The following is a 26,487-nucleotide window of genomic DNA, read 5'->3' as shown; positions in this document are numbered from 1 at the left end:
AAACAACAACAACAAGAGAACTGAGCATGCGCACTGCTTCTAATGACTGAAGGGCGGGGCTTCTCCGTTCTTTCATTCTTTCGCAACCAAGGGGCTCGGCGGTGCGCCTGCGCGCCGCGCGCGGGGCCCCTCCCCTCCCAAGACCGCATGCGCACACCTTCACCCGCCCTCGTCCGGGCACGAGCGACGCCCCGCCCCCGGAAGCACGTTGAATGGATTTCCTGTCCTGCCTAAACTGCCCCCCTCCAGCCCCCCCAGCGAAGCCGAATTGGGTTCCAGGCAAAATAAGCCCCCCCTCCTCTCCCGCCCCCCGGGGGGAGAAGGTGAGTTGCGGTGGGGTGGGGGGGGCTGCAAGGGGACCGGGGGGGCTGCTTTGAAAGGGGAGGGGTCGCAGGGGAGGGGGGGAAGAATGCAGGGGGGGGGTCAAAATGGGGAGCAAACTCAGGTGTGCCCCACTTAGCCCTGTTCCTCTGGTCTTGGACTACAATGCCCATTGGGCTCAGCCTGCATGGGCACAGCCATCCCAGGGACAGACCTGGCATAGAACTAACCCTGATTCCTCTTAATCTTGGTTTAAAGGCGGGCTGTGGCTTTGGGGGGGGGTTGCAAAGCCCAAGGGAAGGTCGGACATATTTAAAGCCGAAGCCCCCCCCCCCAAACTGGAGGGTCCTTCTTGAGGGAGGGGGCTCTCTTCCCATCAGAGAACCCAACATCCCTGCATTTGTGCAAAAAGAAAAATTGTATTAAAAGAGGTGCCTTGATCTGTTTAACCTGCCACTTTCCCATACAAAAAGCAAAAATCAAATCAAGCTAACAATTCGTGGCATTTATATCTCCCACCTGCCACTCTGGGTGCTTAAATGGTACCTGTCCCATGTGTGCAAGGTCCTCTTCAGGGGTCTTGAGAGTTTATTCATCCCCAATTGCCTCAACAGATGAACCTGGTTGTTTGCTCTCCAAAATTAAGAAGAGAGGGTGGGTCATCTGGTCTGTCTGTCTGTCTGTCTGTCTATCTATCTTTATCTATCTGTCATCATCTATATCTACCTACCTATCTTCCATCCATCCATCATCTATAATCTATTATCTATATCTATTTTCTTACTTCTCCGTAGGATTTATGTGTGTTTTTCCTCTAGCCAGGTTTTTCCTACGTAACCAAGGTTTTTCTGCAGCCCTAGCTCAGTGGAATCACATCCACTATTATTTATATCTATCTATCTCTACATATTTACATGCATACATATGTATATGTATGTATGTATATGTGTATGTGTATAAAAGCCAAATACCAGTCACTCATCACGAAATCTCCAGAACAGTAAAACCTACAAGCTTGAAATTTGGCACTTATGTTCCTCCTGGCTTCTAGGTGCTCGCTAAGACAGGATTTTTCAAAATGACCATCAGATCATTAGTATTTCATATACAGTATTATATTCACACGCTCTGATGCTAAGGAGTTAGACGTTCTACTCCCCCTCCCCACCTGAAAAGAACTCTGTCTCAACTGCCACTTGCCTCACATTCCGCTACGTCAGCTCAAACTGGCAGGCGTTCCACTCTTTAACTCAGGAGCGGTCTGGTAGTACTAAACATCTCGCACTAAACATCCCTACCTCACCAAAATGTCTACGCCTTCCTCCTATGGGACTGCTTCCAAACTCAAGGCGGCAGGAAAGATATTCTCTTATGAGTTTCAATCGCCGACCACCACTGAGCCAACGGATTGTGAACCGAATTTCTCCTGCGTAGTGTCCCAGCCCCAAATCCCTTCTTATACTGACCTCCTCAGGTCAGATGAATCTATTCCTTCTACTGTAACCCCAGTTAAAGGGAAAAAACGCAGGAAAAGATTTACAGATGCGATTAGGAAAAAGCAAGTAAGGGAAGCTGCAAAAAAGTATCGTCAAAGTCATCCCAGAGTCAATAGGAAGGCTGTAAGAAAGTATGCCTCTAAGAACCCCTACGTTAATCAGGCAGCTAGAGCTAAATACAAGGAAAAGATATCACAAATCAGATCAATACCTTGGACTAATAAGTGTTTGTCCGGTTTTAAATATGAACCCCGGATTGATTACTCCAGAGAAAAGGTTGTTAATCTCGGACCTCGGTTATCCTGTGCCTGGTGCCGTGCCCTGAAGTGGCAGGATGAGACTCCCGGGATGTGCTGCAGTGGCGGTAAAGTCCAGCTAAGTCTCCTTTGAGCCCTCCCCTGAACCCTTACACAGCCTTCTCACCCACCAGCATCCAATGGCAGACCACTTTCTTTCCGCTTCCAAATGGCGTCTTTTGGAGCCAGAGAGATGAAGGAGGGAAATTTTATGCCAACATTCGAAGTGCAGGGGCAGGTCTCCCACAGGATAGGGAGTATCACCAGCAGCTTTCATTTCTCCAGATAGACTTGGTTGGTGATGATGACAATGAAAGGGACATCCGTTGTGGAATCTACCCGGGCATTAATCCTGAACTGGTTAATTTCCAAATTTTATGTGTCAATTTATCAAGCCCGATCATAACTACTCATTAATTTTCAAGCTTCAAGTGCCCATTTATCAAGCGAAGCATGGGTATCCAGCTAGTTTTATATATTGTCGTATATTATTGTTTGTCTGTTTTTGTGTACGTGTCTTACTTTTCCATCTTCTCTTAAAGATGCTCAGATTTAAAACCCAGCCGTGTCCTGTTTGCAGAGAAAGTAGGAAAACCCATGACGAAATAGAAATTGCTCTAGTGGTTAAGGAGCCAGGCTAGAAATCGGGAGATTGTGAGTTTTAGTCCCGCCTTAGGCACGAAAGCCAGCTGGCTGACTTTGGGGCCAGTCACTCCCTCTCAGCCCAGCCTACCTCACAGGGTTGTTATGGTGGGGAAGGAGGAAGAAGTATTAGGTCTGTTCTCCACCTTCGGTTGTTTAAAAAAATAAACGCAGGATATAAATTAAAACTAAGTGGAAGAATAAAAGGGATAGAGGGCAGTTGATGATTATAAGAACACTTAGTAGTAAATGAGTGGCAGTTCAAACAGTTGGGACTGAGGATGAGGTCTTTCTTCCTAGCCACTATTTTTCTTTCTAACAGTTTCCAGCTAAACAAATATTGCAATTAAGATCTAAGTTTGAACTTATTCTCGTGTTCCTACATTTCTCCGGCGCACAGACTTCATGTATTTGCTTTTGTGACACGTAAATTCTTCTCAGACATTGGCAAGATCTGTACCGTATCAGAGACTAGAAGAAAATCGGGGGGGGGACCCCAACTCAGCTGGGACAAAAGGGTGTTTCGGCCGCCACGTGTCATGTGCTCTTCCTCTCTGAACCATTTCAGGTTCTGCCGCCATGGCAGAGTCCGAAGACATTTTAGAGCTCCAGCGGGAGGTGATGGAGGAGATGGGCATCTCCCTGGAGGACCTCAAGCAGCTGATCGAGGAGGAGCTGGAGAAATCGGAGTACGTCAAGCAGCGGAAGGAGGAACTGGGGCGCCTGGAGGAGTCCGTGAAACAGAAGGAGGCGGAAGTGGCTCACGTCGACCAGCTCCTTGAAAACGCCGTGAAGTAAGCAAAACGGCTTGGCCTCTCGGTGAAGCTTTAAAAAAAAGCTAGCAATTCAAAGTATAGAATACACAGGCGGTCCTCAAGATACGGCCATAACAGAGCCTGCTCATCGGGGCCCTAAGTTGTGACGATCATACATTGGGTTGAAACTTCATCCCAACTATTGAAACATCAAAGCTGGGTTATGAGTAGCCCGAAGGCAGGTCTGTCATAACTTTGCTATGTGACCAGTCATAAATAAAGGACTACCTGTAATTATGCCAAGGGAGGGGAAGTATTTCTATTACAGTTCTTATCTTAATTGCCTAAGCCTCATCCGCAACTCACCATAAGTAACTAACGGGGCTGGTTCACCACGGCTGGAAGGGTGAAGAAATGACATGGGATGCATGAAACATTTCGAAACGCCTGTCCAAAACGCAGGCAGTCCTCGATTGACGACCAGAGTTGAGGCCAAAATTTCTCCTGCTAAGTGAGACGGGTGTTAAGCGAAATAATAGGAAATACTTGTAGCTTGGGTTTTCGGTTTTTAGCAGTGGCTTGCTCCCCAAGCTTGTTTCAATTTAGTTTCTGAACGTTTCATTACCAGACTAGGTAACGATGATGTTAAGCGAGTTTTGCCCCCTTTTACGACCTTTCTTGCCACAGCCGTTAAGCGAATTGCCGCAGTTGTTAAATTAGAAACCCGGTTGTTAAGCGAATTCGGCATCCCCCTTGACTTTGCCGGTCATAAGTTCGCAAAAGGGGATTGTGTGATCCCAGGACGCTGCAGCCGTGACACATGCGACTCAGTTGCCAACCCTAAATCACTTTTTTCAATGCCATCGTGACTTCGAATGGTCACTAAACAAACTCTTGTAAATCGAGAACCACCTGTATTTAATCCCATTTTCCAGGCAGCTCACCCGAGCTCCCATTTCCTGGTTCCGTCTTAATCGAATTTGCTTCCGTTTGCCTCCCAGGGCGGTGGATAAATGCGAAGTGTTGGTCAAAGACATCTACGTCAATCTGGGGCTGGAATACCGAGAGACGGACTCGGATTCGGAGAACGGCTCCGGCAAACCCATGGAAGTCATCGAAATTCCCGACGAGGATGACGATGACGTCATGAGCGTGGACTCAGGTCGGACGCCAGTGGGATCAGCCAACTTCTGCTTGGCTATTTATCCATGAGTTATTATCTAACTAGGACAGGGGTCAGCAACCTTAAACACTCAGAGCCACAAAGGCCCTAACCGGAAGCTCCCCCGTTCAATTTTGGAGCCGACCGGAAGTCCGGTCCCCCCCACCACCATAGTGTCTCCTCCTAGCGCAGCGTCCTTTTTCCTCTACCTATCCTAACCGAAAGCCCTATCAATTGTGGAGCTGACTGGCGACAGGGAGCCGCAGCAGAGGGATGAAAGAGCCACATGCGGCTTCAGAGCCGCAGGTTGCTGACCCCTGAACTAGGATAATTTAAAATCATGCTTTGATACTAACTGGGATCCTTTAAAATCATGCTTTAACTGGGATCCTTTAAAATCTTGGCTGTATTTAATTTTTTGTATTTCCTTTCCATTGTAGCAGATCCGAATAACAAAATTGTAAAGGACCAGACCCTGGTAAGTTTGTGGGACCAGAAGGGGAAATGACAGCTTATTAACCTAGCTAGGAAGTTAGAAAAAAATAACCTAGTTAGAAACCTAGTTTCCCAGTTAAGGAGAAGGGTGGGCATTTTCCACAGGCGAACAGAAGCCATGAAATAGCTCTTCTCTTGGGCCAAAAAAATTAGTTTACAGGTAGCCCTTGGCTTATCACCGCAATTGAGCCCAAAATTTCCATTGCTAAGTAAAACATTGGTTTATTATTTAAAATTTTATTTAAATAAATAAATAAATAAATAATAAATAATAATAATAAATAATAAACATTGGTTAAGTGAATTTTGCCCCCATTTTATGACCTCTGCGCATGCGTGCACTAGGAACAGGCGCCTCCTGTTCCTCTGACTCTCTGCTGTCCGACTCTGGGGGCTCCGGAGTCCCCGCATGACTCCCAGATGGCCCTGGCCCCCTCTCTGCCTCTGACGCAGAGCCCTTGTCCGAGCCCTCCCCAGACTCCAGGACTGGCCCATGGTCCTCCCCAGCCTCCTCAGTGTCCGACTCTGCTGCCAGCTCCGCAGGCTGCTGGCGGACCAAAACATCTCCTTCCTTTTCCTAAGATGCTCTCCGTCCCCTGCCTGAATCCCTCTCAGCTTTTGTCCTTTTTTTCCAGTGAGGAAATCGAACGGATTTCCCTTTGCTTTTCCCACCTGCAGCTCCGAGAAGCCATGGCCGCCATGCGGAAGTCCGCTCAAGACGTTCAGAAGTTCATGGACGCCGTTAACAAGAAGTCGGGCAGCCTGGATTCCCAGAGAGGTGTGTGTGTGTGTGGCACACAATTGTCTTGGGGTGGGTGGGGGAGGGGGAGAAAAGCAGTCTCTCAGGGTCTCTTTGATATCCAGATATCCTCGGGAAAGAAGGCGGTTTAAAACAGACCCCCAAGAATAAATAGACACGACGTAGGATGAAGTATGTTTTTAGGTGGCTCTCAATGGTGAACTCGGCAGCAGAATTAGCAAACTCCTAATTCTTTCCTCTTCCACTTCTTTCTCACTTACTTTGGAAATCCAAAGCCAATTTTCATTTGGGAAATAAAATAAATAGAAATTGTTTTAAAATTTGACCTAGCTCTGGTGGCACTTTCTGTCTTCCCAAAATACATGGCTGTTGGTTGGTTGCTTGGCCTCCTGATTTCTTTTTTAATCTGATAAAAAGGCAAAGGTTCCCCTCGCACGTATGTGCTAGTCGTTCCCGACTCTAGGGGGCGGTGCTCCTCTCCGTTTCAAAGCCGAAGAGCCAGCGCTGTCCGAAGACGTCTCCGTGGTCATGTGGCCGGCATGACTCAACGCCAAAGGCGCACGGAACACTGTTCCTTTACCACCAAAGGTGGTCCACATTTTTCTACTTGCATTTTTTACGTGCTTTCAAACTGCTAGGTTGGCAGAAGCTGGGACAAGTCACGGGAGCTCACCCCATTACGTGGCCCCAGGGATTCGAACCGCCGAACTGCCGACCTTTCGATCGACAAGCTCAGCATCTTAGCCACTGAGCCACCACGTCCCTTTTTAATCTGATAGTCATCAGCAAAAGTTTGGTATAACAATGGAGTCAGCAGGCTAGGGACCAGGCGGTCGTGAGTTCTAGTCCTCCTTAGGCACAAAGCTAGTTGGGTGATCCTGGGCCAGTCATTCTCTTTCAGCCCTGGGAAGCAAACAATGGCAAACCACTTCTAAAATATTGCCCAAAAAAACACCCCCACTTTATTTTTCCCAACAGGTTTACACCAAGTCAGCCCCGGGTGTGAGCTGACCCACGATGGCGACCTCACAGTTGGTGACCGTATCCTGGGCAAGAAACGGACAAAGACTTGGCACAAGGGCACCTTGATTGCCATCCAGACAGTTGGTAAGGAACTCTCGAACTGTCCCCGGGGGTCACAGCAGGCCTGGGCAAGCCTCCTGCAGTTTGAAAAGACCCTCCCTAAGCCCAGGATTGGCACCCAAACGGGATGCTAAATTTGGCAAGTATGTAAAAGCTGTCACTTGAAACTTGTTTGCAAGAAAAGACAGAGCGAGGGAAGGAGAAAGGGAAGGGAAGGAAAGGAAAGGAGAAGGATAAGCAGGGAAGGGAAGGAAGGGAAAAAAAGGAAAGGAGGGAAGGGAAGGAAAGGAAAGGAGAAGGATAAGCAGGGAAGGGAAGGAACGGAGAAAAGGAAAGGGAAGGAGGGAAGGGAAGGGAAGGAAAGGAAAAGAGAAGGATAGGAAAAGGATAAGCAGGAAAGGAAAGGAAAGAAGGAAAGGAGAAGGAGAAGGATAAGCAGGAAAGGGAAGGAAGGAAAGAAAGGAAGGGAAGGAAAGGAAAAGGAGATAGAAAGGAAATGAGAAAAAAAGACAGAAAAAGAAAGAATGAAAGAAAAAGAAAGAAAGGAAAGAAAGAAAGAAAGAATTAATTAATTTTTTTGGTTGGTTTAGTATTAACCAGTTGCAATTTTCCCCCAGTATCAACCAGTATCCAGTAAATTTCTGGAGATCTACAATTGGAGCCTTTCTCCACTCCATCTAATCGCCCTGCCTCTATTTATGGAAAAAAAAAACCTATATATTTTGAACAGCCTTCTCTCCCGCAAGCTATAGTTTTTCCTCTTGACCAGCTGTCTCCGATTGCCATGAGGACTAGAGCCTTTCTTTACATTAAAACTAAACGCCCCTCTTCGCCTCCCCTAGGTCCTGGGAAGAAATACAAGGTTAAGTTCGACAATAAAGGGAAGAGTTTGCTGTCGGGCAACCACATCGCTTACGACAGCCACCCGGTGCCCGAGAGGCTGAATGTTGGCAGCCGGGTTGTGGCCAAGTACAAAGACGGCAATCAGGTCTGGCTCTACGCGGGAATCGTGGCCGAGATGCCCAACGTCAAGAATAAGATGAGGTCAGGGCAACCCTCTATTGGGTTTTACAAACAGGAGGGGGTGGGGAAGTTAAGTTTGTGAAAACCGGGAGGAAGGATGAAATATTTATTTGGGGTTCCTCAACTAAAAAGGTCAGCAAGATCCCTCCATTTAAGAGAGCGAGCCAAGAAAAGTCGCAAGCAAAGACACATTTATTGCAGAATTAATTTTGGGCTGGTATTCCGAGTTGGCTCCTGAGTGATGCGGTGGCCTAGAGGTGGCGCTCTCGCCTCAGAATCAGGAGGCTGGGAGTTCGATCCTAGGAAGAGGCAGATATTTCTCTCTCGGGGCACACTTGAGAATATATCTGCCGAACAAAACTCCGCACTGGTGACAGGAAGGGCATCCAGCCAGTAAACACTCAGCCCCATTCAGTTGCCCAGCTTCCACCCCGCAAGGGATTACGGGATGGTTAAAAGAAGAAGAAGATTCTGAGTTGGCTCCTGCCTGTCTCCGGCACATTCCTCAAGCGGGAAAATTGCTGTGTCTTCTGATCGCTTCTCCTTGATGTGCTGCGAACGGGAATGAACTGTTCCGGTCTGTCCCACTTGTAGGTTCCTCATCTTCTTTGATGACGGTTATGCCTCCTACGTCATTCAACCCGAGCTTTATCTCATCTGCAGGCCTCGTGAGTAGAACCTGCCCACCTGAATTCTGGTTTGAGCAGAAACCAGAATTTTCTGGGTTTGGGGCGTGAGGGTCTTCCGTTGCCTCCGTTTGCGTGTCTCTAGCATTGGTTGTTAAGTGAACCGCTGCCGTTGTTAACTTAGCCACACCGCCGTTAAATGAACCTGGCTCGTTGACTTTTCGTTCAGTGCCGTCGTAACTTTGAGCGGTCGCTGAAGGAAGTCTTGGTAAGTCGAGAGCTGCCTGGTAGGAATAACGGGCGTTTACGTCTCCCTTCGCGCAGTCAAAAAATCCTGGGAGGACATTGAGGACGTCTCCTGTCGGGATTTTATCGAGGAATACGTCACCGCCTACCCAAACCGGCCCATGGTGCTCCTGAAGAGCGGCCAGCAGATCAAGACGGAGTGGGAGGGCACCTGGTGGAAATCGCGGGTCGAGGAAGTGGACGGAAGCCTGGTCAAGATCCTCTTCCTGGTAGGAGGGGCTCAGAGCCCCCACTAAAGGGCCAGACACCCACCCACCCACCCAGGCCTTGCCCTGGTTCTCTGCCCCCTTCCCCCTCGGCTGGCCTCTGCTTCCAGCATGACCAGCGTCTTTATCTCTCTATCTCTGTGCCTCTGCCTATCCCTTTCTCTCTTTCTCTCTCGTCTCCATCTATCCCTTTCTCTTTCTCTCTCGCTCTGTGTGTGTCTCTTTCTCTCTTTCTCTGTTTCTCTTGTCTCCATCTATCCCTTTCTCTTTCTCTTTCTCTCTTGCTCTGTGTGTGTCTCTCTTTCTTTCTCTCTTTCTCTGTTTCTCTTGTCTCCATCTATCCCTTTCTCTTTCTCTCTCGCTCTGTGTGTGTCTCTCTCTCCTTCTTTCTCTCTTGCTCTCTCGTCTCCATCTATCCCTTTCTCTTTCTCTCTCGCTCTGTGTCTCTCTTTCTTTCTCTCTTTCTCTCTCTCTTTCGTTCTCTTGTCTCCATCTATCCCTTTCTCTTTCTCTCTCGCTCTGTGTGTGTCTCTCTCTCCTTCTTTCTCTCTTGCTCTCTCGTCTCCATCTATCCCTTTCTCTTTCTCTCTCGCTCTGTGTCTCTCTTTCTTTCTCTCTTTCTCTCTTTCGTTCTCTTGTCTCCATCTATCCCTTTCTCTGTCTCTCTCTGATTCTCTCTCTCTCTCTGCCGTTGCCAGGATGACAAGCGTTGCGAGTGGATCTACCGGGGTTCCACCCGCCTGGAGCCCATGTTCAGCATGAAGACATCCACAGCTTCCACCCACGACAAGAAACAGGGGGGCCAGATGAGGATGCGGCCCAACGTGGGTATGTTAAATGACCTTAAAATGAACATCGGCCCCACGGCCAAAAAACAGCCCGTGTGGGGAAGTCCGAGAGGGTAATCAATAAATACAGGTAGCCCTCAACTTACAACCACAATGGGGCACAGTTTCCCGTGCCGTTGTAACTCAGGACGGTCCCTGAACGGACTGTTGTAAGTCCAGGACCGCCTGTACCGTCTGCAGGATAAAAGCAGGCCGAGAATCCGCCGCTAATTGGGACACGTCGTCTTGCCTGTTTCCGCTGTTCTTTCTCAATGCTGCTGCTGGTGTGACCGCGATCCACTTACTGACTCCCCCCCCCATCCCCCCTGCCTCTCCCCCCCAGGGGCCGTGCGAACCAAGGGCCCTGTGGTGCAGTACATCCACGACCTGACTGGGACCAGCCCTCAGCAGCAGCTCCAGCCTGCAGAACCCCAAATTCTCCTCACCTCCTCCCAGCTGGTGCCTCCTCTCTTTGGGGAGTCAGAGTAAGTCCCTGTTTCGTGGGGGGTTGGAGGAAAGGGGGTCCCCTCTGGAAGGAAACCCTGAAAGGCAGAGGCTTTGCGGAGCCCCCCCCCCCGTCAAAAAGCAGGTTCTTGGGGGGTGGGGGAATTACTTTACAGGGAGTCCTTGACTTAGGACCACAGTCGAGCCCAAAATTTCCATCGCTGAGTGAGACGTTTGTTAAATGCGTTTTGCCCCGTGTGACGACCTCCCTTGCCACCGTCGTTAAGCGAATCCGGCTTCCCCATTGACCTTTGCTCGTCACAAGGTCGCAAAAGGGCATCATGTGACCACCCAACACCCCACCCCCACCCCCGGTCATAAATACGAGTCACTTGCCAAGCGCCTGAATTTTGACCCCGGGAGATGCTGCAACGGTCACAAAGTGTGAAAAACGGTCCTACGTCGCTTTTTTCAGGGCTGCTGCAACTTCAAACGGTCACTAAGCGAACCGTTGTAAATTGGGGACTACCTGAAAAAGTCTTTCTCTTTTTTTTTTTTTTTAATCCCGCAGTTCGGAGAGCCAGCTGGCTCAGGCCAAGAAACAGCAAGTGGCGAAAAAAAGCACCTCCTTCCTACGCCCCGGATCGGCCGGATCGGGCCTGTCCCCCCCATCCTCTCCCATCCTGAGCGAAACGCCTCCGGTCGGCCGGCCAGGAGTGACCCAGCAGTTCAGGTCAGCCGCTGTGGCCGGAGACCGGAAGAGGCCTGGTCCTTTCAAGGCCGCCTCCTGCTTGAGAAGAAAGGGGTCTCCCAATCTGGCAGGGTCCTTCCCGTCCTGGGACTCTGTAGGAGGCCCTTTGACTTTGGGGCTAGGATTTAGGAGGGGACCCAGCCCCAAGAGCTGCCCTGAAATGTTGCAGAGGAGGGGGGCATCCCATCAGGGTCTCCAAACACCTCCCCCTAGCAAAGAGGATTAGGGGGATGGAGGCTAAAACATGGGAAGAACGCTTGCAGGAATTGGGGGTGTCTAGTGTAGAGAAAAGAAGGATTAGGAGAGACATGATGGCACTCTTCCGGTATTTGAGGGGCTGCCCCAAAGAAGGGTGGGGGTGGGGGGTCAACCTGTTCTCCAAAGCCCCTGAAGGCAGGAGAAGAAGCAACGGGTGGAAACTAATCAAGGAGGGGAGCAACCTGGAACGAAGGAGAAACTTCCTAACAACAGGGAGGACAATTAACCAGTGGAACGGCTTGCCACTAGAAGTGGGTGCTCCATCACTGGAGGTTTTTAAGAAGAGACTGGAGTTTGAAGTCCACAAACCATAGTTCTCCACCTCTGGACTAGGGTCTCCTGGTTGAGCAGCGGGTCAGACTAGATGACCTCCCGGGTCCCTTCCCACAGGTCCCTTGTTATTCTGAGTCGCCCAGCCATCTTTACGGCCTTCTCTCTCTCCTTCCCCCCCACCCCCACCCCACGTGGCAGGTTCTCTGGGGTGCAGCCCACGGCGGGCGCCCTCCCGTCCTTCCACAGCATGATGGAGCGTGTCCCCAACGAGTCTTCCTACCGGGCCCCCGTGGAGAAGCTCTTCTACCTGCCCCACGTCTGCAGCTTCAAGTGCCTGAGCCGGGTGCGTCCCGTCCGCCCCGACCTCTACCGCAGCCGCAACCCGCTGCTCATCCCGCTGCTCTACGACTTCCGCCGCATGACGGCCCGCCGGCGGATCAACCGCAAGACGGGCTTCCACGTGATCTACAAGACGCCCTGCGGCCTCTGCCTGCGCGGCATGAACGAGATCGAGCGCTACCTCTTCGAGACGGACTGTGACTTCCTCTTCCTGGAGATGTTCTGCCTGGACCCCTACGTGCTGGTGGACCGCAAGTTCCAGCCCTACAAGCCCTTCTACTACATTGCGGACATCACCAAGGGCCAGGAGGACGTGCCCCTCTCTTGCGTCAACGAGATCGACAGCACCCCGCCACCCCAGGTGGCCTACAGCAAGGAGCGGATCCCGGGGAAGGGGGTCTTCATCAACACCGGCTGGGAGTTCCTGATGGGCTGCGACTGTGAGGACGGATGCAGGGACAAGTGAGTGCCCCTCCCCTGGCCCGGCCCCCTCCCCTTTCCGTACCCAGTCTTCTAAGCATTACGTTCACACAACCAGCTCCCTGGTTCCTCTCGGGAAGAACCAGACCCGCCAGCGCAGGCGGGGAGTTTAGCTGCCTCGTAGCAGAGCCCAAAACGGATTTCCCCCCGTTTGACACCCTTAGGAGACCCCTTAGAGTTCCCTCTGAGCCCCAGGGGTCTCCAAAGGGTGTCAAACGGGAGGAAATCAGGAAATCCAGGCAGTTCAAAATAAACATAAATTATGCTTTCTTGCATAATAATACGCTTTCTACAAGAATCCGAACTACTAACAGTCAAAGCAATTTGGCGGTGGATAAGGAATTCAAGGCAGGCTGGACTTCGATCTCTAGTGGGCGCCAAGGCACCCATGACGTGCTTGAGCCCTCCCTCTCCCTCCCTTGGGCTCAGCCTGGTCGTTTTCTACCAAGGGGTCCAAACCACGGTTTGGATTTGAAGCTAGATCCGGTCCCCGAGGGATCTGGATTGTTCCCGCCGCGTTTTATCCGCCCGGAAACCAGTGGCGTCCTCCTTTGTCTCCCGCAGATCGAAATGCGCCTGTCATCAGCTGACGGTCCAGGCCACGGCTTGCACCCCCGGCGGGCAGATCAACCACAATTCCGGGTACCAACACAAGCGGCTGGAGGAGTGTATCCCCACGGGGTGAGTAGTGGGGCTTTTCAGGGGAAGGGGAGACCCCAGAGGTGAGAGCAGAGCCAGGATCGGCCCAAACTCTCAGCCTTAAAACTCCTCAATTTCCAGCTGAGCAAAATTTTTTGCTCCGTGTGTTCATTCCCATCTACAGCGAGTCCTCAACTTACGACCGACCCCTTAATGACTGAAGTTACAACAGCCCCCCCCCCCCCCCAAAGCTACTCATGATCCTGTTCTGGAATTCAAACGTCCAGGCCTTTTTCCCCCGGGGTTTTTTTTTTTTTTTTTTTTTTTTTATTGAAAAGGTTTTCAAATACAAATTTTTCCCCCTTTTTCCCCCCCCTCCCCCCCCTCCCTAACCCCCCCTCCCCACCCTTCCCCCCCTGTGACTTCTTCGTAACAAAAAAAAACCCTAATTCATAACAGATTACTTACTCCCTCCTCAAAATACTGACCTTTACTTACTAAAAGTATTATAAATCCCCCTTTATCCATACATTTCAGAAAAGAAGAAGAGAAAAAAAAACAAAAAAAAACAAACACATTATACTATAACTATTATAAAATAACTTCTAATTTAGCATAATAGTGTTTTATAACCCCCGGGGGGTTTTAATTCCGCTTTTTGGCAAAAGCCACAGGCCCACTTCACCACCGCAGATCCGCAGTGCCAACACCAGCTTTACCTTTCATCATTACAACAACCATAATGGGCAGGCTCCAGGACGGTCATAAGTCAAGGACCAGCTGTGTTCAGAAATCCTCTCTTTCCATTGCATGAAAAACGGTGTGGGGTGATTTTTTTTTTTTTTCCGGCTAGGGAGACGATCAGCTTGTGTCGCTTCTGATGTCCTAACCACTTTTTGAACCTGAATAACGCGTCTCTCTCTCTCCCCCCGTTTTCCCCCAGGGTGTACGAGTGCAACAAGTGTTGCAAGTGCAATTTGAACATGTGCTCGAACCGCCTGGTCCAGCACGGCCTGCAAGTCCGGCTTCAGCTCTTCAAGACCCAGAACAAAGGTTGGGGCATCCGGTGCCTGGACGACATCGCCAAGGGCTCCTTCGTCTGCATCTACGCCGGTAAGGCAGCCGCCTCGGGCTGTGGTTCCACAGGGGAAGCTCTCAAGCCACGCAGCTGGGCAGGCCGAGGAGAAGAGGGAGGGGGTCTCGGCAGCGGTGCCCCTCCTTGGACCCAGACGGGCTGGGGTACTTCGCTCCTTTCTTATTTGCAAGGACTCCCTTGCGAGTCCATCCAAACACTTCGTTTAAGGCTCAAATGCAGGGCAGCCCCATTGTGACAGGCGACTTAATGATCAAATCGTGACTAATCAGGCCATGTTGTGTGTCGGCCACATCTTTGCGACTTCAGCCTCTGTGTGGAGGTCAGGAGGGGCACAACCCCCCCCCCAATATTTCCTACCTGGGAACCCCTGGAATTTTCTCTCAAGGGCGAATTTTCTGGACCCTTCTGCATGGGGGCACAACAGCTGATCTTGGGGAGGTAGAATCAGCTGGGAAGATCAGTGGGGAGCATGTGGTTTCTTCTGTTCTCAATAATGGTGAATAATTCAGCTCCTGGCTCCCCGTTTTTATCAGTTTCTTCAGCGCTGTTGTAACTTCAAATGGTCACTAAACAGGAGTTTTTAAGTCGAGGACGACCTGTAAAACAGGGGTGGGGAACTGTGGCCCTTTTAAGGACTGGTGGATTTCAACTCCCAGAATTGCCTCAGGAATTCTGGGAGTTGAAATCCCCCAGTCCTTAAAAGGGCCACAGTTTCCCCCACCTCTGCTGTAAAACCACAGGATATCTCCGCGAATAGCAAGTTTCTAGCCCTCGTGGCTGGCGAAACCAGGGGAGAACGCGCTCCGAGCCCCCTTTTCTCCGGCAGGGAAGATCCTGACGGACGACTTCGCCGACAAGGAGGGCCTGGAGATGGGCGACGAGTATTTCGCCAACCTGGACCACATCGAGAGCGTGGAGAACTCGAAGGAGGGCTACGAGAGCGAGGCCAAGTGCTCCTCGGACAGCAGCGGCGTCAACCTGAAGGATGATGAGGACGACAACTCCGGCACGGAGGAGGCCGAGGAGTCCAACGAGGAGAGTTCGGACGACAATTTCTGCAAAGACGAGGATTTCAGCACCAGCTCGGTCTGGCGCAGCTACGCCACCCGCCGGCAGACGCGGGGCCAGCGGGAGAACGGCCTGTCCGAGACGGCCTCCAAGGACTCCGGGCCGGCCAGGCAGGCCAGCCACGAGGAGGCACCCCCTACCTGCAAGCCCCCCGTCTCGGAGGAGACCTCCAAGAACAAAGTGGCCTCCTGGCTCAGCTCCAACACCGTGGCCGACGGATACCAGGACAGCGACAGCCGCTCGTCCTTCCGGATGCAGGAGGCGGCCGAGGTGAAGCCCCCCGTGAAGGGGGAACCTGGCGAGAAGAGCGGGACCCCCGGCCTCCTCCCCAGCAAGGATGAGCCCGGCCCAGAGGCGGAGATGAAGGCGGTGAAGAAGAAAGAGGTACGGTCTCTGGGCAGATGGGTGGCTGGTGGGGTAGAGGGCAGCCCGGACGACTCCTCCCGCTCGACCGAAGCAGGCTGTCGAATTCCTGTCCTGGTTACACAGTCCTGGGGCGAGGACTGGGAGGGGAAGACACCCCCCTTGCCAAGGGCGGTTTGGACAGTGACGTTAAATTTGAGCAGCGAACGATATAAATCGAGCTGGGATTGTGCAGACCCTCCGAAGGGGACATTCTGGGCCAGAAAAGCTACCCAGAATCACCTTGTAGGAGAAATGGATGGAAGGATGGAAGGGAGGGAGAGAGGAGAAAGAAAAAGAAAAAGAAAAAAAAAGAGAAAAGGAAAGGAAAGGAAATAGGAAGGAAGGAGAGGGAGGGAATGGGAAGGAAAGGAAGGGAAGAAGGGAGGGAGGGAGAAAAGAATAGGATGGAAGGGAGGGAGGAGAAAGGAAAGATGAAAGGAAAGGAGATAGGAAGGAAGGAAAATGAGAGAAAGAAAGAAAGAAAGAAAAAAAAAGGAAAGAAAAGAAGGAGAGGGAGGGAGGGGGAAGGAAAAGGAAAGGAAATGAGATAGGAAGGAAGGAGAGAGAGAGAAAGAAAAAGAAAGAGGAAGTAAAAAAAAGAAGGAAAGAAAAGATAGGAAAGAAGGAGAAGGAGGTAGGGAAGGGGAAGGAAAAGAGGAAAGGAAAGGAAGAAGGGGAGGGAGGGAGAAAAGAAAAGGAAGGGAGAGAGAAAAAGAAATAAAACGGTGGGCCGATCTTTCTGCAGGAGAGGATCTAGGGGCATTTGGGGGGTGCCATGGCCATGGGGAAGGGGGGGCACAGATGCTGATCTGTGGGGTGGGGGCTTGCCAAGGCTGCCCTTCACCCTCTAGGATGGGGAAACTGATGGGCCGGGAGCAAAGGAGCAAAGCCGAAACAGAGAATTCTCTCTTCTCTTTTTCCGCAGGAACCGGAGGAACCAGCCAAACCCACGTAAGACGTTTTGGGCGTTTCTTGCCCAACTTTGGGGGTGCTCAGACCTACTTCAATCCCCGGGAGAAAAGACCCTTCCTGGGCTTAAGAATCTCTTCCCACAACAGGGAAGGAGACCTTGTTATGGGCCATTTCCAGAGTCCCCGCAAGCAGAAAAGGAGTACCTCAAGGGAAAGAAAATGGACCACTGTAATCTGTTTGCGCCCAGGGAGGGGTGGTTTCCTGGAAGTTCCCCCCCCCCGATCTATTTCGCCTTCCAGATGCTACCTCTTGGGGGTCTCTCAAACCTCAATTAATTGCCCCCTTCCCCCCCCAAAGAAAGACCCCCTTTCTGTAATTTTGGGAAAGAGCTCCTCGGCATCCCCCCAACCTGCAGGGAAGGGGGATCCCCAAGCACTTCAGGGCTCACCCCGACTTCTCTCTGCCCCCCTCCCTCAGGCCCAGCCACCCCACCAGGGTCTATGGCTACAACCCCAACCCGCCCATCCCCGAAGGGGCCCGGCGGCCTCCCAGCAAGACCACCTCCCATCAGAGCCGGAGACAATCCGAAGGCCAGAATCCGGATGTAAGTCGGGAAGGGAGGGGAGGGGGCTTTTCCTGCGGGCATCTTCTCTACCTGCCTGTTTTCAAGGCTGGGGCCGAAACTTGGAAGGAAAGGAGAATTGGTCGGGGGGGGGAGGTTCAGTCGAGGGTTCAAAGGGGGTCTGGAACCGAACTCGGGACCGGGTCAGTCCGGCCGGCCGGTGAAGGAAAAAAAACACTCACTTTCTTCTATAGCAGGACGTCCTGATGCTGTCCAGCAGCACCGACAGTGACGGAGACAATCTCCGGCCGATTTCGGGGCCCGTCCAGGTCAACCACACCAACGACAGCGATGACATCCAGACCATCTCGTCCGGCTCGGAGGAAGAGGTGGCCGCCGACCAGAAGAAGAACGTCCCTTCCAGGCTGGGTGAGGCCCTGGAAGAAGACGGGGAAAGCCGGCCCTGAGATAGACTGCTCCTGGCTCTGGAGGTTCCCTTTAGGCTAGGAGGCACTACTCACAGCGAGTCCTCGACTGAGCGGCCGCAAATCAGGCCCCAGGTTGCCGCCGCTGAGCGAGACGTTCGCGCAGTGACTTTTGCGTGCCCGTTTTGCGACCTTTTTTCCGCCAGCGTGGCGGTTCAGCGAATCCTCCCGGTTGTTGAGTTAGCCCCACGGCGGTGAAGTGAATCCGGCTTCCCCTGTTGGCTTCGCTTGGCAGAAGGTCGCCAAAGGGGAACCGTCGTAAATGTGAGCCACTTTGCCAAGAACGGGACACTGCAGCCGTTCTAAGTACAAGCCCATTCCCCAGCCGTTTCAGATATAAACTTCCAACGGTCACTAAACAAACTGTGGAGGACGGCCTACGTTCTGTAATTGGCTACTGCTGGATCCTGACTTCAACTCTGGCTTGGAATGTAGGAGGACAGAGTTGGAAGGGACCTTGGAGGTCATCTAGCCCAACCCCGCTCTGCTCGGTCAGGAGAAGTTTTCACCAGGGCCCCCCTTTCTCTTGCAGGAGCAGTGAAGAGGCAGGTGGCCGTGAAATCCACCCGAGGTTTCGCCTTGAAATCCACGCACGGCATCGCCATCAAGTCGACCAACCTGGCTTCGGGGGAGAACGCGGCCATCCGAAGGAATACGCGCCAGTTCTACGACGGGGAAGAGTCCTGCTATATCATCGACGCTAAGCTGGAGGGGAACCTGGGACGCTACCTCAACGTAAGAGCCCGGGGAGATCGAGGGGGTCCCCTTCCCTGAATTGGCTCCCCTCCCCTTCTCGCATCCCTCCTGGTCCGTCCCTGGGAGACTGTCCCCTCTCTACCTGGGGCAGGCCTTTCCCCCTGCTTCCCAGGAAAGTATCTACGGAGATCTCCGTCATCCATGGTCCTGGTTGTCCCAAAGGCAACTGGACTTTCTGGGGTTTTTTTTCTTTGAAGAGGTTTTGCTTCTCATCCGAGAAGCTTCTTCAGGTTCTGACTGCATAATGGGGTTAGAATTGAAGAAGCTGCTCGGGTGAGAAGCGAAATGTCTTCAAAGGGGAAAAAAAACCACCAGAAAGTCCAGTTGCCTCTTCGGGGAGAAAAAAAAAAGCGTTTTTGGGATTCCCAGCAAAGTTTCTGAAGCTGGGCCTTCCTGTCCATCTCCCCTTCCCCAGCATAGCTGCAGCCCCAACCTCTTCGTCCAGAACGTCTTCGTGGACACGCACGACCTCCGCTTTCCCTGGGTGGCCTTCTTCGCAAGCAAGTAAGCAAGTCCTCCACCCCACCCGAAAAAAGTGGGGCTCCCCTCCTTTCCAGACGGGGTTTAAGAGGCTCGTCCAAAGGGATATTTCTCCAGGAAATCTCCCCAAACTCTTAAAAACTCAGCACTTTTGAGCCTTCCAGAGGGAAAAACCAGTTACACACAAGTGATTTCTCTGTGCAATTTCTACAAAGCGTTTGCAAATTCCCTGCGGGCTTGGAGGGTTGACTTCAGAGGAAAAAAGGCAGAGGTGGGAGGAGAAAAAAACAACGAAGCGTCAAATTCCGGCATAAAATGTGCCAGCTTTAACAAGTACCACATCCAGTTTTGCTCACCACACTATAAAAAAGATGAGACTAGAAAAAAAGTTTTTACAGGCCCAGAAGTTTTAAAAACCACGACGAAAATGTTGCTTAAAATGATCATAATCCGCCTCTTCCCTCCACAGGAGAATCCGGGCCGGGACGGAGCTCACCTGGGATTACAACTACGAAGTAGGAAGTGTCGAAGGCAAGAAACTGTTGTGTTGTTGCGGTGCCATCGAATGCCGAGGCCGCTTGTTGTAAAAAGTTGTGTTATTCCCCAACTGGGGAAGAGGCCTCTCTCTTTTCCAAAAAAAGACCCTCACCCCACCCCACCCACTGGCGAAAGGGGGATTTGCCCCGCCACCACTCTTCCCCCACCCCGTGTCTTTCCGTGGTTCACGTCTCTTCGCTCTACGCGTGTGCCGTGTTGAGCACAGCGGGGGCCCTGCGTGTTAACGTCTCTGTGTCGAAAGTGTTTTCCCGTCACCCACCCGCCCAAGTTGGATGTTGTAAAGCAATAAAGAATATCCAGTCTTTATTAAAATAACATGACTTTTCTGTTTGCCGCATATATTCAGGTAGAATCCTCTACTTACAACACTTCCGTTTAGTTCTCCCCAGTGCCTTAGAAGGCAAAAACGCATTTATTTAAGAGAAAAACGGGGGGGGGGAGGGAAATCCCATGTTGAAATTGAATGGAAAAAACAATCACTCGATACCGAGATGGGCGGCGTATAAATTTAATTAATTTTAAAAACGATAACCCCACTCATATTTTTTTCAACCACCTCTGGGAATAACAAAATCAACGTCGAGGTCATTTTTTTTAAAGAAGTTTATTAGTTTAATTAAAGTTTTAATAGAATTAAACTTTCTTTTTTTAAAAAAAAAGAACACGTATTTTGGTCTGAAGATAACGAGTGGTCCTTTTGCTCCCCTCCCCCACCCACCCTAAATTAACCCCCCCTTCCAAAAAAAAAAAATACTGCCATTTCAGCTGATCGGCTGGGCCAGAATTCCCCTCCGCCCATTCTGAGATCCCCCCACCCACCCCCAATTTCCTTTTTGAGTTTTGTTTTTTTTCTTCCATTGGGGTAGAATTGAAAAAGCCTACTACCTAATAAATTAAACATTAATTAAGATCTCCAGAGTTCGTGGTACCTTTGAAAAGTCAGGACGGGAAATAGAAGGAAAGGGAGGAGGTGGTGATGGGTGGCTGGGGGGGGGTTGCATCCTGGGAGACCCAACAAAGTGACTGCTGAGAGTGCAGGGCGAAAAAAATTTAACATTTTGCAGAAAGAAATTGAAATAAAACCCCCAATCAGCTTTTAATACCCAAGGCTGTTGTTGACCTATTGAATTTAGCCCCCCCCCAAAAAAAATGCTCCAGAAAAATCCTCCCCAGGACAGGGGGATAGGCGTACCTGCTCTCCACCTTTCTATCCAGCTCTTCAGACCCCTCCCTTCCCCACCCCACCCCTTCCCCGCATTTAAGGCAGTGGCTTCTCCAGCACTTCTGCTCTTGGCAACTACAAAAACCATGTGCAAGAGTGATCTTGGGGACAGGGACTCCCTCGCCTGAACCCCGGTTTAGGTTTGGTGCAGCTAACAAAGCTAGATATTCTCAACCCCCCCACCCCACCCCCCCAAAGAGGGGAAACATGGCTTGAATGATATAAAGCGATAGGCATTGGCCGAGAAGGGAAATTAAGGCCGGGGCGGATTTGTCTTCCCTTCTCACCCCGAATGTCTTGACCAAAACATGAATTCCTACTTCGGCTCGAAACACCAAACCAGCCTGCCCGAATTTTGCAGCATCCAAGGGATAGAAAAATAATCCGAAAAAGGAGAAGGTGCACAAGGCAGACAAAAAGAGCCCAAAAGCCCATTTTTCACCCACCCCTCCATAAAATATCCAGATTCCTCGTGAAAAACCAGACGGGCCCAGTGGAGATTCTCAGCCGACATCGCTTCACTCCAGGAGAGGCAAAGAAATCCCCGCTTTTTCTGACCCGCTGGCCCTTTGGCACAGGGAGGAAACCTCCATGAGGACTGGCAACTTAAGATGAACTTTCCACTTCGGGCGCATCTTGACGGGTGCAAATCTGGCGGCTGCGGGCATCACCGCGATGGAGAGATTTTTTTCCCCCCTTCCTGCCTTTCTTTAGGGGGTCAGTTTGTATTTGGGGGTTCAACAAGTAAGGGGGCGAAAGGGGGGGGAAACAAGAGGGAAGGACTGACATTTTTCTTGGCTTCCCCGATGAGAATTTAAGGCAGTTTGGTGAAGGTTGGGGGGCGGGAGTAAACGGGAGGAGGAAGAGGGGGTCTTGTGGGGGACGCCTTCTGAGGGGAACGATTCCTTCCAAGCCAGATTAGCAGGCGGTAGGAGCACGGCGCCCCCCCTTCCCCAAAAGTGATGGTGGGGGGGAAATGGGGCAAACCATTCTGGATAATCGTAGGCAGAGGAACCTCGTGCCCGAATTTAAGCCGTCTTTCCTCAAATTTTTGGCTTGGCCACAAAACGAAAACACCCTCCAGTCTCAGGTGACGCATCACGCAACGGACTCAGGATGAGCTGGGGCCAAAAAGAGAAAGAGAGAGAAAGACGGGCATTCGGGGGGTGGGGCGGGGGGGAAAACAGAGCCGGTGGGGAATTATTCTACTTTCTTCCGGTGGTTATTGTTCAAGATAGGGTGCCCATTGGTGAGAGGGCCGTTCTTGGTTCCTGCGCCGGGCACAGCGCCCGCAGCAGCCTTTTCTTCCTCCCCCTCGGAGTAATCCGTTTCGTCCCGATCGCTTCGCTCGTCCTCCAGTATCTGCGGGAAAAGACGGAGAGTGAGTCCCCGGCGGGGCCTTCTTAGCGGTGGCCCCTTGCTCTGATCCACAATGCGTCTTAACCGCCTGGGAAACAGCCCAACTGGTAACCAGACCAGGGCTTAAAAGGACACCCCCGTTCTGCCCAATTGTTTGCCTGAAGTTTGTCATTATGGCTTATTAGTTTTCCAGGCTTATCCGATCCGATGCTTATTTTTGCGTTTTATGCCATTGTGGATCTGGGGAGTTTTATGTCATTTTAAAATGGATGTTGGGAACGGATGAAAACAACCAGCGTTTGCCCTCTGATCTCGGGCCACCATAGAGGACCCCACTCTCCTCAAAAGCCGAAGAGCATTTTCTGCTGTTTTTTTTTTTTTATTTATTATAAAAATGATCGTTCAATGCTCTTTTACAAAAGAAGAGAAACCCAAGACAGGCTGTCTTTAAGCTTGCCAACACACCTCATTCTAAGAATGAAATATACAACATGGGCCAGTCAATGGCTTCGACGAGGACGGGAATCAAAAGTTTCTAGTCCTCAGGATGGCAAAAGCAGACGTTATGCGAGAGTGAGGATCCGACGGCTCTCAAGACATTTACAATTCCTGTTTTGAGCGCCAAAATAAAAATCCCTTTGTGCCAATTGAGCACAAGGCTCCCTCTCTCTTTCCACTTCCCAAGCTTTGCCGAGCATTAAGTAAATTTAAGAAACGTCCCTCTTACCTTTCCAGTTATGAATTTCTGAGCCATGCGAACGATAAGGTAGGCCCAAAATATGTGGAGGCACTGAAGGACTACCATCATGCTGTTGAAAAAGTAATAGCCGAAGAAAGGAGGATAAACCTCTAAAGGATAAATCATGGTGCAGTGGAGAATCCTAGGAGAGGAACCAGAGAAAGGGTTAATATTTTAAAATGTTAATATTTTAAAGTGTCTTCCCTCTCTTTAATCTCTGCAAAGAGTTGAGTTTTAAAGAGGAAAACCCTCCCAACTTCCACAAAGCCAAGGTTTGAAAAGGCCACACCCCACTTTCAAAGGGAGAATTAAAAATTTAAAAGCAGAATGAAGGTTAATTGGTGGCTAAAACCCCCAAACTGTGGTTTGCTTATTCGTGGATTAATGTAATTTGTAAACTGTACAGTCCATGGTATATTGCTTAGCTTTTCCTCTGTGGTTTCTAATAAGACTTGAATTAAAATTAAAAAAAGGATGTGATTTACTAGTCTATCTTAACAGATGAAATATTTCCAAACAAGATCAAATCAAGGAACACATTTACAGAAAAACTCAATTCTGAAATGGATCATATTTTGCCAAAAATGAAAGTCTGGGAAAAGATTCAATTTTCTACCATCTCATTTTCATTTCCAGGCCTTATCTTGTGAATTTCCTTTTTTTATTTTCTTAGTCAGTGCCATTTTTGGGGGGGTTTCCAAGAATCCCGTGAAAAATCTCACCAGAAAGGAAGAATGATTAAGCGGGTGATAATGAAGACGACTGCAAATACGATGAAAATGTTGTTACAGGTATTTTTCCAGCCGGCATAGTTGAACATCTTGGCAGACTGCAAAGCATGAGAAGAAAGGGAAGAGTGACACATCGCTGCTTTTAATTTCTTTTATGCAAAAGAAAGTTAGTTGCAAATGAAATTCTGTGCCTATTTTAAACAGACAGAAGGAGGCCAAAGGGGAAGGAAGGAAGGAAGGAAGGAAGGAAGGAAGGAAGGAAGGAAGGAAGGAAGGAAGGAAGGAAGGAAGGAAGGAAGGAGGGAGGGAGGGAGGGAGGGAGGGAGAAAAAGATGAGAGAAGGAATGAAGGAGATTTGAAGAGGGAGGGAAGAATTGAGGGAGGGAGGGAGGAGATGGGAAAAAGAGGGAGCAAAGAAGGGAGGGAGGAGGTGAGGAAGAAAAAGATGAGAGAAAGAAGGAAGAGGAAGGAAGGAATTGAGGGAGGGAGGGAGATGGGAAGAAAAGAGAGGAAAGAAGCAAAGAAAGGAGGGAGGAAGAAAAAGACAAGAGAAGGAATGAAGGAGATTTAAGAGAGAGGAAGGAAGGAAGGAATTCAGGGAGGGAGGGAGGGAGATGGGAAGGAGGAGGAAAGAAGGGAGGGAGGAAGAAAAAGATGAGAGAAGGAAGGAAGGAGATTTGAAGAGGAAGGAAGGAGAGGAGGAAGGAGGAGGAGAGGGAGGTGATTTGATCCCACAGGGAGCCAAGACGGGGGTGACCCCAGATATCCTGGCTTAACTTCTCACCTCCAGCAGGTAGTCGGAGGCATCATGTAGAGCCATGATGAGGGTCCCTGCCCGGATATAGTTGGTGAACCAGGAGAAACTGATCAAGATGATAGTAGCGACATGATGAATTACTTGCTCCTTGAAATCCTGTCCACCAACGGGAGGAAAGGCAGAGATGGAAGCGGGAGGGGAGACACCCCCCCCAATCCGAGGGGAGGAGGAAGAAATCCCCTCTTCCTTCCCTGTCGGAAGCCACTCTAGGAAACTATTTCTTCTGCTCAGGAGGCATCAGCCGGGCACAACCCGAACCCAGGATCCCAACCTGCACTGGTTTTCCCCATTAATAAAACTTCTGGAGGGAAATCTCTCTCTTTTGACCCCTAAAATCCATTTTCCCACCCCACAAGGTCGTCCCTCCCCCCCAGATCCAGCTCACCTTCCGTTTCACGTCGGAGGCGATGCGGAACAAGAGCGACCAGTAAAAGGACAGCTCAGTGATGTAATACCAGTACTGGGAAGGAAGCAAGGGCTGGGGGAGAAAAACCAGATTAAAACAGTGAGCCCAACCAGAAACTGTGTTTACAAGCCTCCCCCCACCTTTTTTTTTCCTCTTTTTTAAAAATCAAGCTGGGAACTGCATGCCTGCAGGAAGTCCTCGAGATACGACCACAATTGAGCCCAACATTTATGTTGCTTAAGTCAAACATCTGTTACATGAAATCGGTTTTGTTCTCCTTTATAAATCCAAGAAAAGAGGAGAAAAAATAGCCCATATTAATATGTGCATCATAACATTCTCGGGTGCCAAATTCTCTAGATTTGACAGGGCACCAAATATTAGAAGAAGAATTTATCCCTTTGCTTCTTTGCAATGTCGATATCACCCGTTGGGGTTTGTGCATTTATTTTTAAAAATCCATGCAAACTTTTTCGGAAGAAATTCTTGCCGAAAACTGTCCTTACCTGAATAGGGTATCCGTCCCACACTTCTTCGAGGTTGTAAAACCAAGGTTTCTGCAACAGACCCACAAACACACACACACAAAAGAGAGAGAAGCCCATTAGAAGGAAGGAACCGGGGAATTACCGAGAGTAATAAATTAAGAAAGAGGTTTAAATCTTTCCGACAGGAAGGCTCTATACTTACATCAACTATAACCGCCATGCCAGCAATGAAAGCAACAAGGTAAAACGTGAATCTCCAACTGGAAAAAGGAAGCACAAGATGAGGTTGTTGGTTTGGTGGTGGTTTCTCTGAGCAAATTTTTTTAAAAAAAATAATTGCACCAAGCGCGTCAAGAGCATGTGCAGAGTGCCTGTCTCCGGCGTCTAGGGGGTCTCAGTCTGCTCCGTACATTTATCGGGGTGTTTTTTTTTAACCTGTTCTAAACCGAATCAACCGCGGAGTTTCCTTTTAGCTGAGGTCAAATTAATTTTATTAGAATTGTTAAAGACAATGTGAAATTTGCTAATCAACGCCCCTTGTGGGGGTCATTTTTTCCAGCACCCACTTTCTATCATCCACCTGGCCCCCTCCACAGCAGGTCTTAATTATATGCCAATCAGGCAATACAATACAGGTAATCCTCCATTTACGACCGTTCCAAATTACGACAGAGTCCTCCAAAAGGTATTTAGATACCAATTCCAAAGTTCCAATGGCCGCCCCCCCCCTCATCATGTGAACGTATTTGGGGGGGCTCAACAACTGGGCTGTTTGTCACCTCGGATGGATCACATTTGTGCCTCCTTCTCCCTCCCCCCCCCAAATGACATTTAATTCTGGTTTCTGGCAAAATCCAGCCAGCGCAAAGAATAAATCCGCTTAACGACCATGGCCACCAAAAGTCATAAAATCAGCTTGAATTCACGCTTGACTTGCTTTGCAACCATCATGACTTACGACCATTATTGCCGGGCCCAGTCGTAAACCGAGGACTACCTAACAAGGAATGCTGGGAGGGTTTGGCCCACAGGCTGCACCTGAGTTTTCTTTACAAATAAAGGGCCGGGCACTCAGGGCAAAGGGACTACCTGGCTTCCCGAAATTTCTTGAGCAAACTGGGTCTATCTTGGTTTCGTCTCCGCCGGAACCAGCGCTCCACCTGCCGGGGGCTGCAGCCGCTTTTTTTGGACAGCGCCTCAATAGCCCCCTGCGGGGAGAAA

General features: G+C 50.3%; 2 protein-coding genes across 8 annotated transcripts in view; one reads left to right on the top strand and one right to left on the bottom strand.

Annotated features, from left to right (window-relative positions):
* Positions 1–72: 72 nt before the first annotated feature.
* Positions 73–19,816, top strand: SETDB1 (SET domain bifurcated histone lysine methyltransferase 1). 5 transcript variants are annotated; one of them, XM_087881402.1, is made up of 22 exons: positions 73–323; positions 3,324–3,549; positions 4,512–4,672; positions 5,116–5,150; positions 5,846–5,945; positions 6,906–7,034; positions 7,853–8,054; positions 8,628–8,701; positions 8,984–9,174; positions 9,870–9,999; positions 10,342–10,483; positions 11,014–11,175; positions 11,923–12,525; positions 13,108–13,224; positions 14,126–14,295; positions 15,105–15,730; positions 16,677–16,702; positions 17,141–17,267; positions 17,483–17,654; positions 18,243–18,445; positions 18,882–18,970; positions 19,416–19,816. In XM_087881402.1, the coding sequence occupies exons 2-22, from the start codon at positions 3,335–3,337 to the stop codon at positions 19,531–19,533; spliced, it is 3,792 nt and encodes a 1,263-aa protein (XP_087737528.1). In that variant the 5' UTR covers positions 73–323; positions 3,324–3,334; the 3' UTR covers positions 19,534–19,816. The 5 variants fall into 5 exon arrangements, with proteins under 5 accessions (XP_087737528.1, XP_087737527.1, XP_034280959.1 ...); XM_087881401.1 differs by having other exon boundaries at positions 17,480–17,654; XM_034425068.3 differs by having other exon boundaries at positions 81–323; positions 5,113–5,150.
* A 276-nt stretch (positions 19,817–20,092) lies between these two features.
* Positions 20,093–26,487, bottom strand: part of CERS2 (ceramide synthase 2) — a 19,959-nt gene continuing 13,564 nt past the window's right edge. For all 3 annotated transcript variants that reach the window (XM_087881412.1, XM_087881413.1, XM_087881414.1), the window contains exons 4-11: positions 26,356–26,474; positions 25,469–25,526; positions 25,285–25,335; positions 24,758–24,850; positions 24,340–24,468; positions 23,547–23,653; positions 22,813–22,966; positions 20,093–22,088 (exon numbers count right to left, since the gene is read on the bottom strand). In XM_087881412.1, coding sequence (XP_087737538.1) covers positions 21,927–22,088; positions 22,813–22,966; positions 23,547–23,653; positions 24,340–24,468; positions 24,758–24,850; positions 25,285–25,335; positions 25,469–25,526; positions 26,356–26,474 — 873 coding nt within the window. In that variant the 3' untranslated portion in view covers positions 20,093–21,926. The remainder of the gene's footprint in view (positions 22,089–22,812; positions 22,967–23,546; positions 23,654–24,339; positions 24,469–24,757; positions 24,851–25,284; positions 25,336–25,468; positions 25,527–26,355; positions 26,475–26,487) is intronic.

This window comes from Pantherophis guttatus, chromosome 18 (assembly GCF_059756535.1).
Source record: "Pantherophis guttatus breed Tessera chromosome 18, ASM5975653v1, whole genome shotgun sequence".
NCBI classification, from domain to species: domain Eukaryota; kingdom Metazoa; phylum Chordata; class Lepidosauria; order Squamata; family Colubridae; genus Pantherophis; species Pantherophis guttatus.
The sequence above is the reverse complement of the archived record's forward strand: the minus strand, read 5'-3'. Positions and strand labels throughout refer to the sequence as shown.

What these genes read in the sequence shown, in the direction of transcription:
- SETDB1 (XM_087881403.1), top strand. Translation starts at nt 1,629, where the DNA reads ATGTCTACGCCTTCCTCCTATGGGACTGCTTCCAAACTCAAGGCGGCA. An exon ending in CTCCTTGAAAACGCCGTGAA is followed by an intron (nt 3,550 to 4,511) that starts GTAAGCAAAACG and finishes TTTGCCTCCCAG; the next exon opens with GGCGGTGGATAAATGCGAAG. An exon ending in GATTGCCATCCAGACAGTTG is followed by an intron (nt 7,035 to 7,852) that starts GTAAGGAACTCT and finishes CGCCTCCCCTAG; the next exon opens with GTCCTGGGAAGAAATACAAG.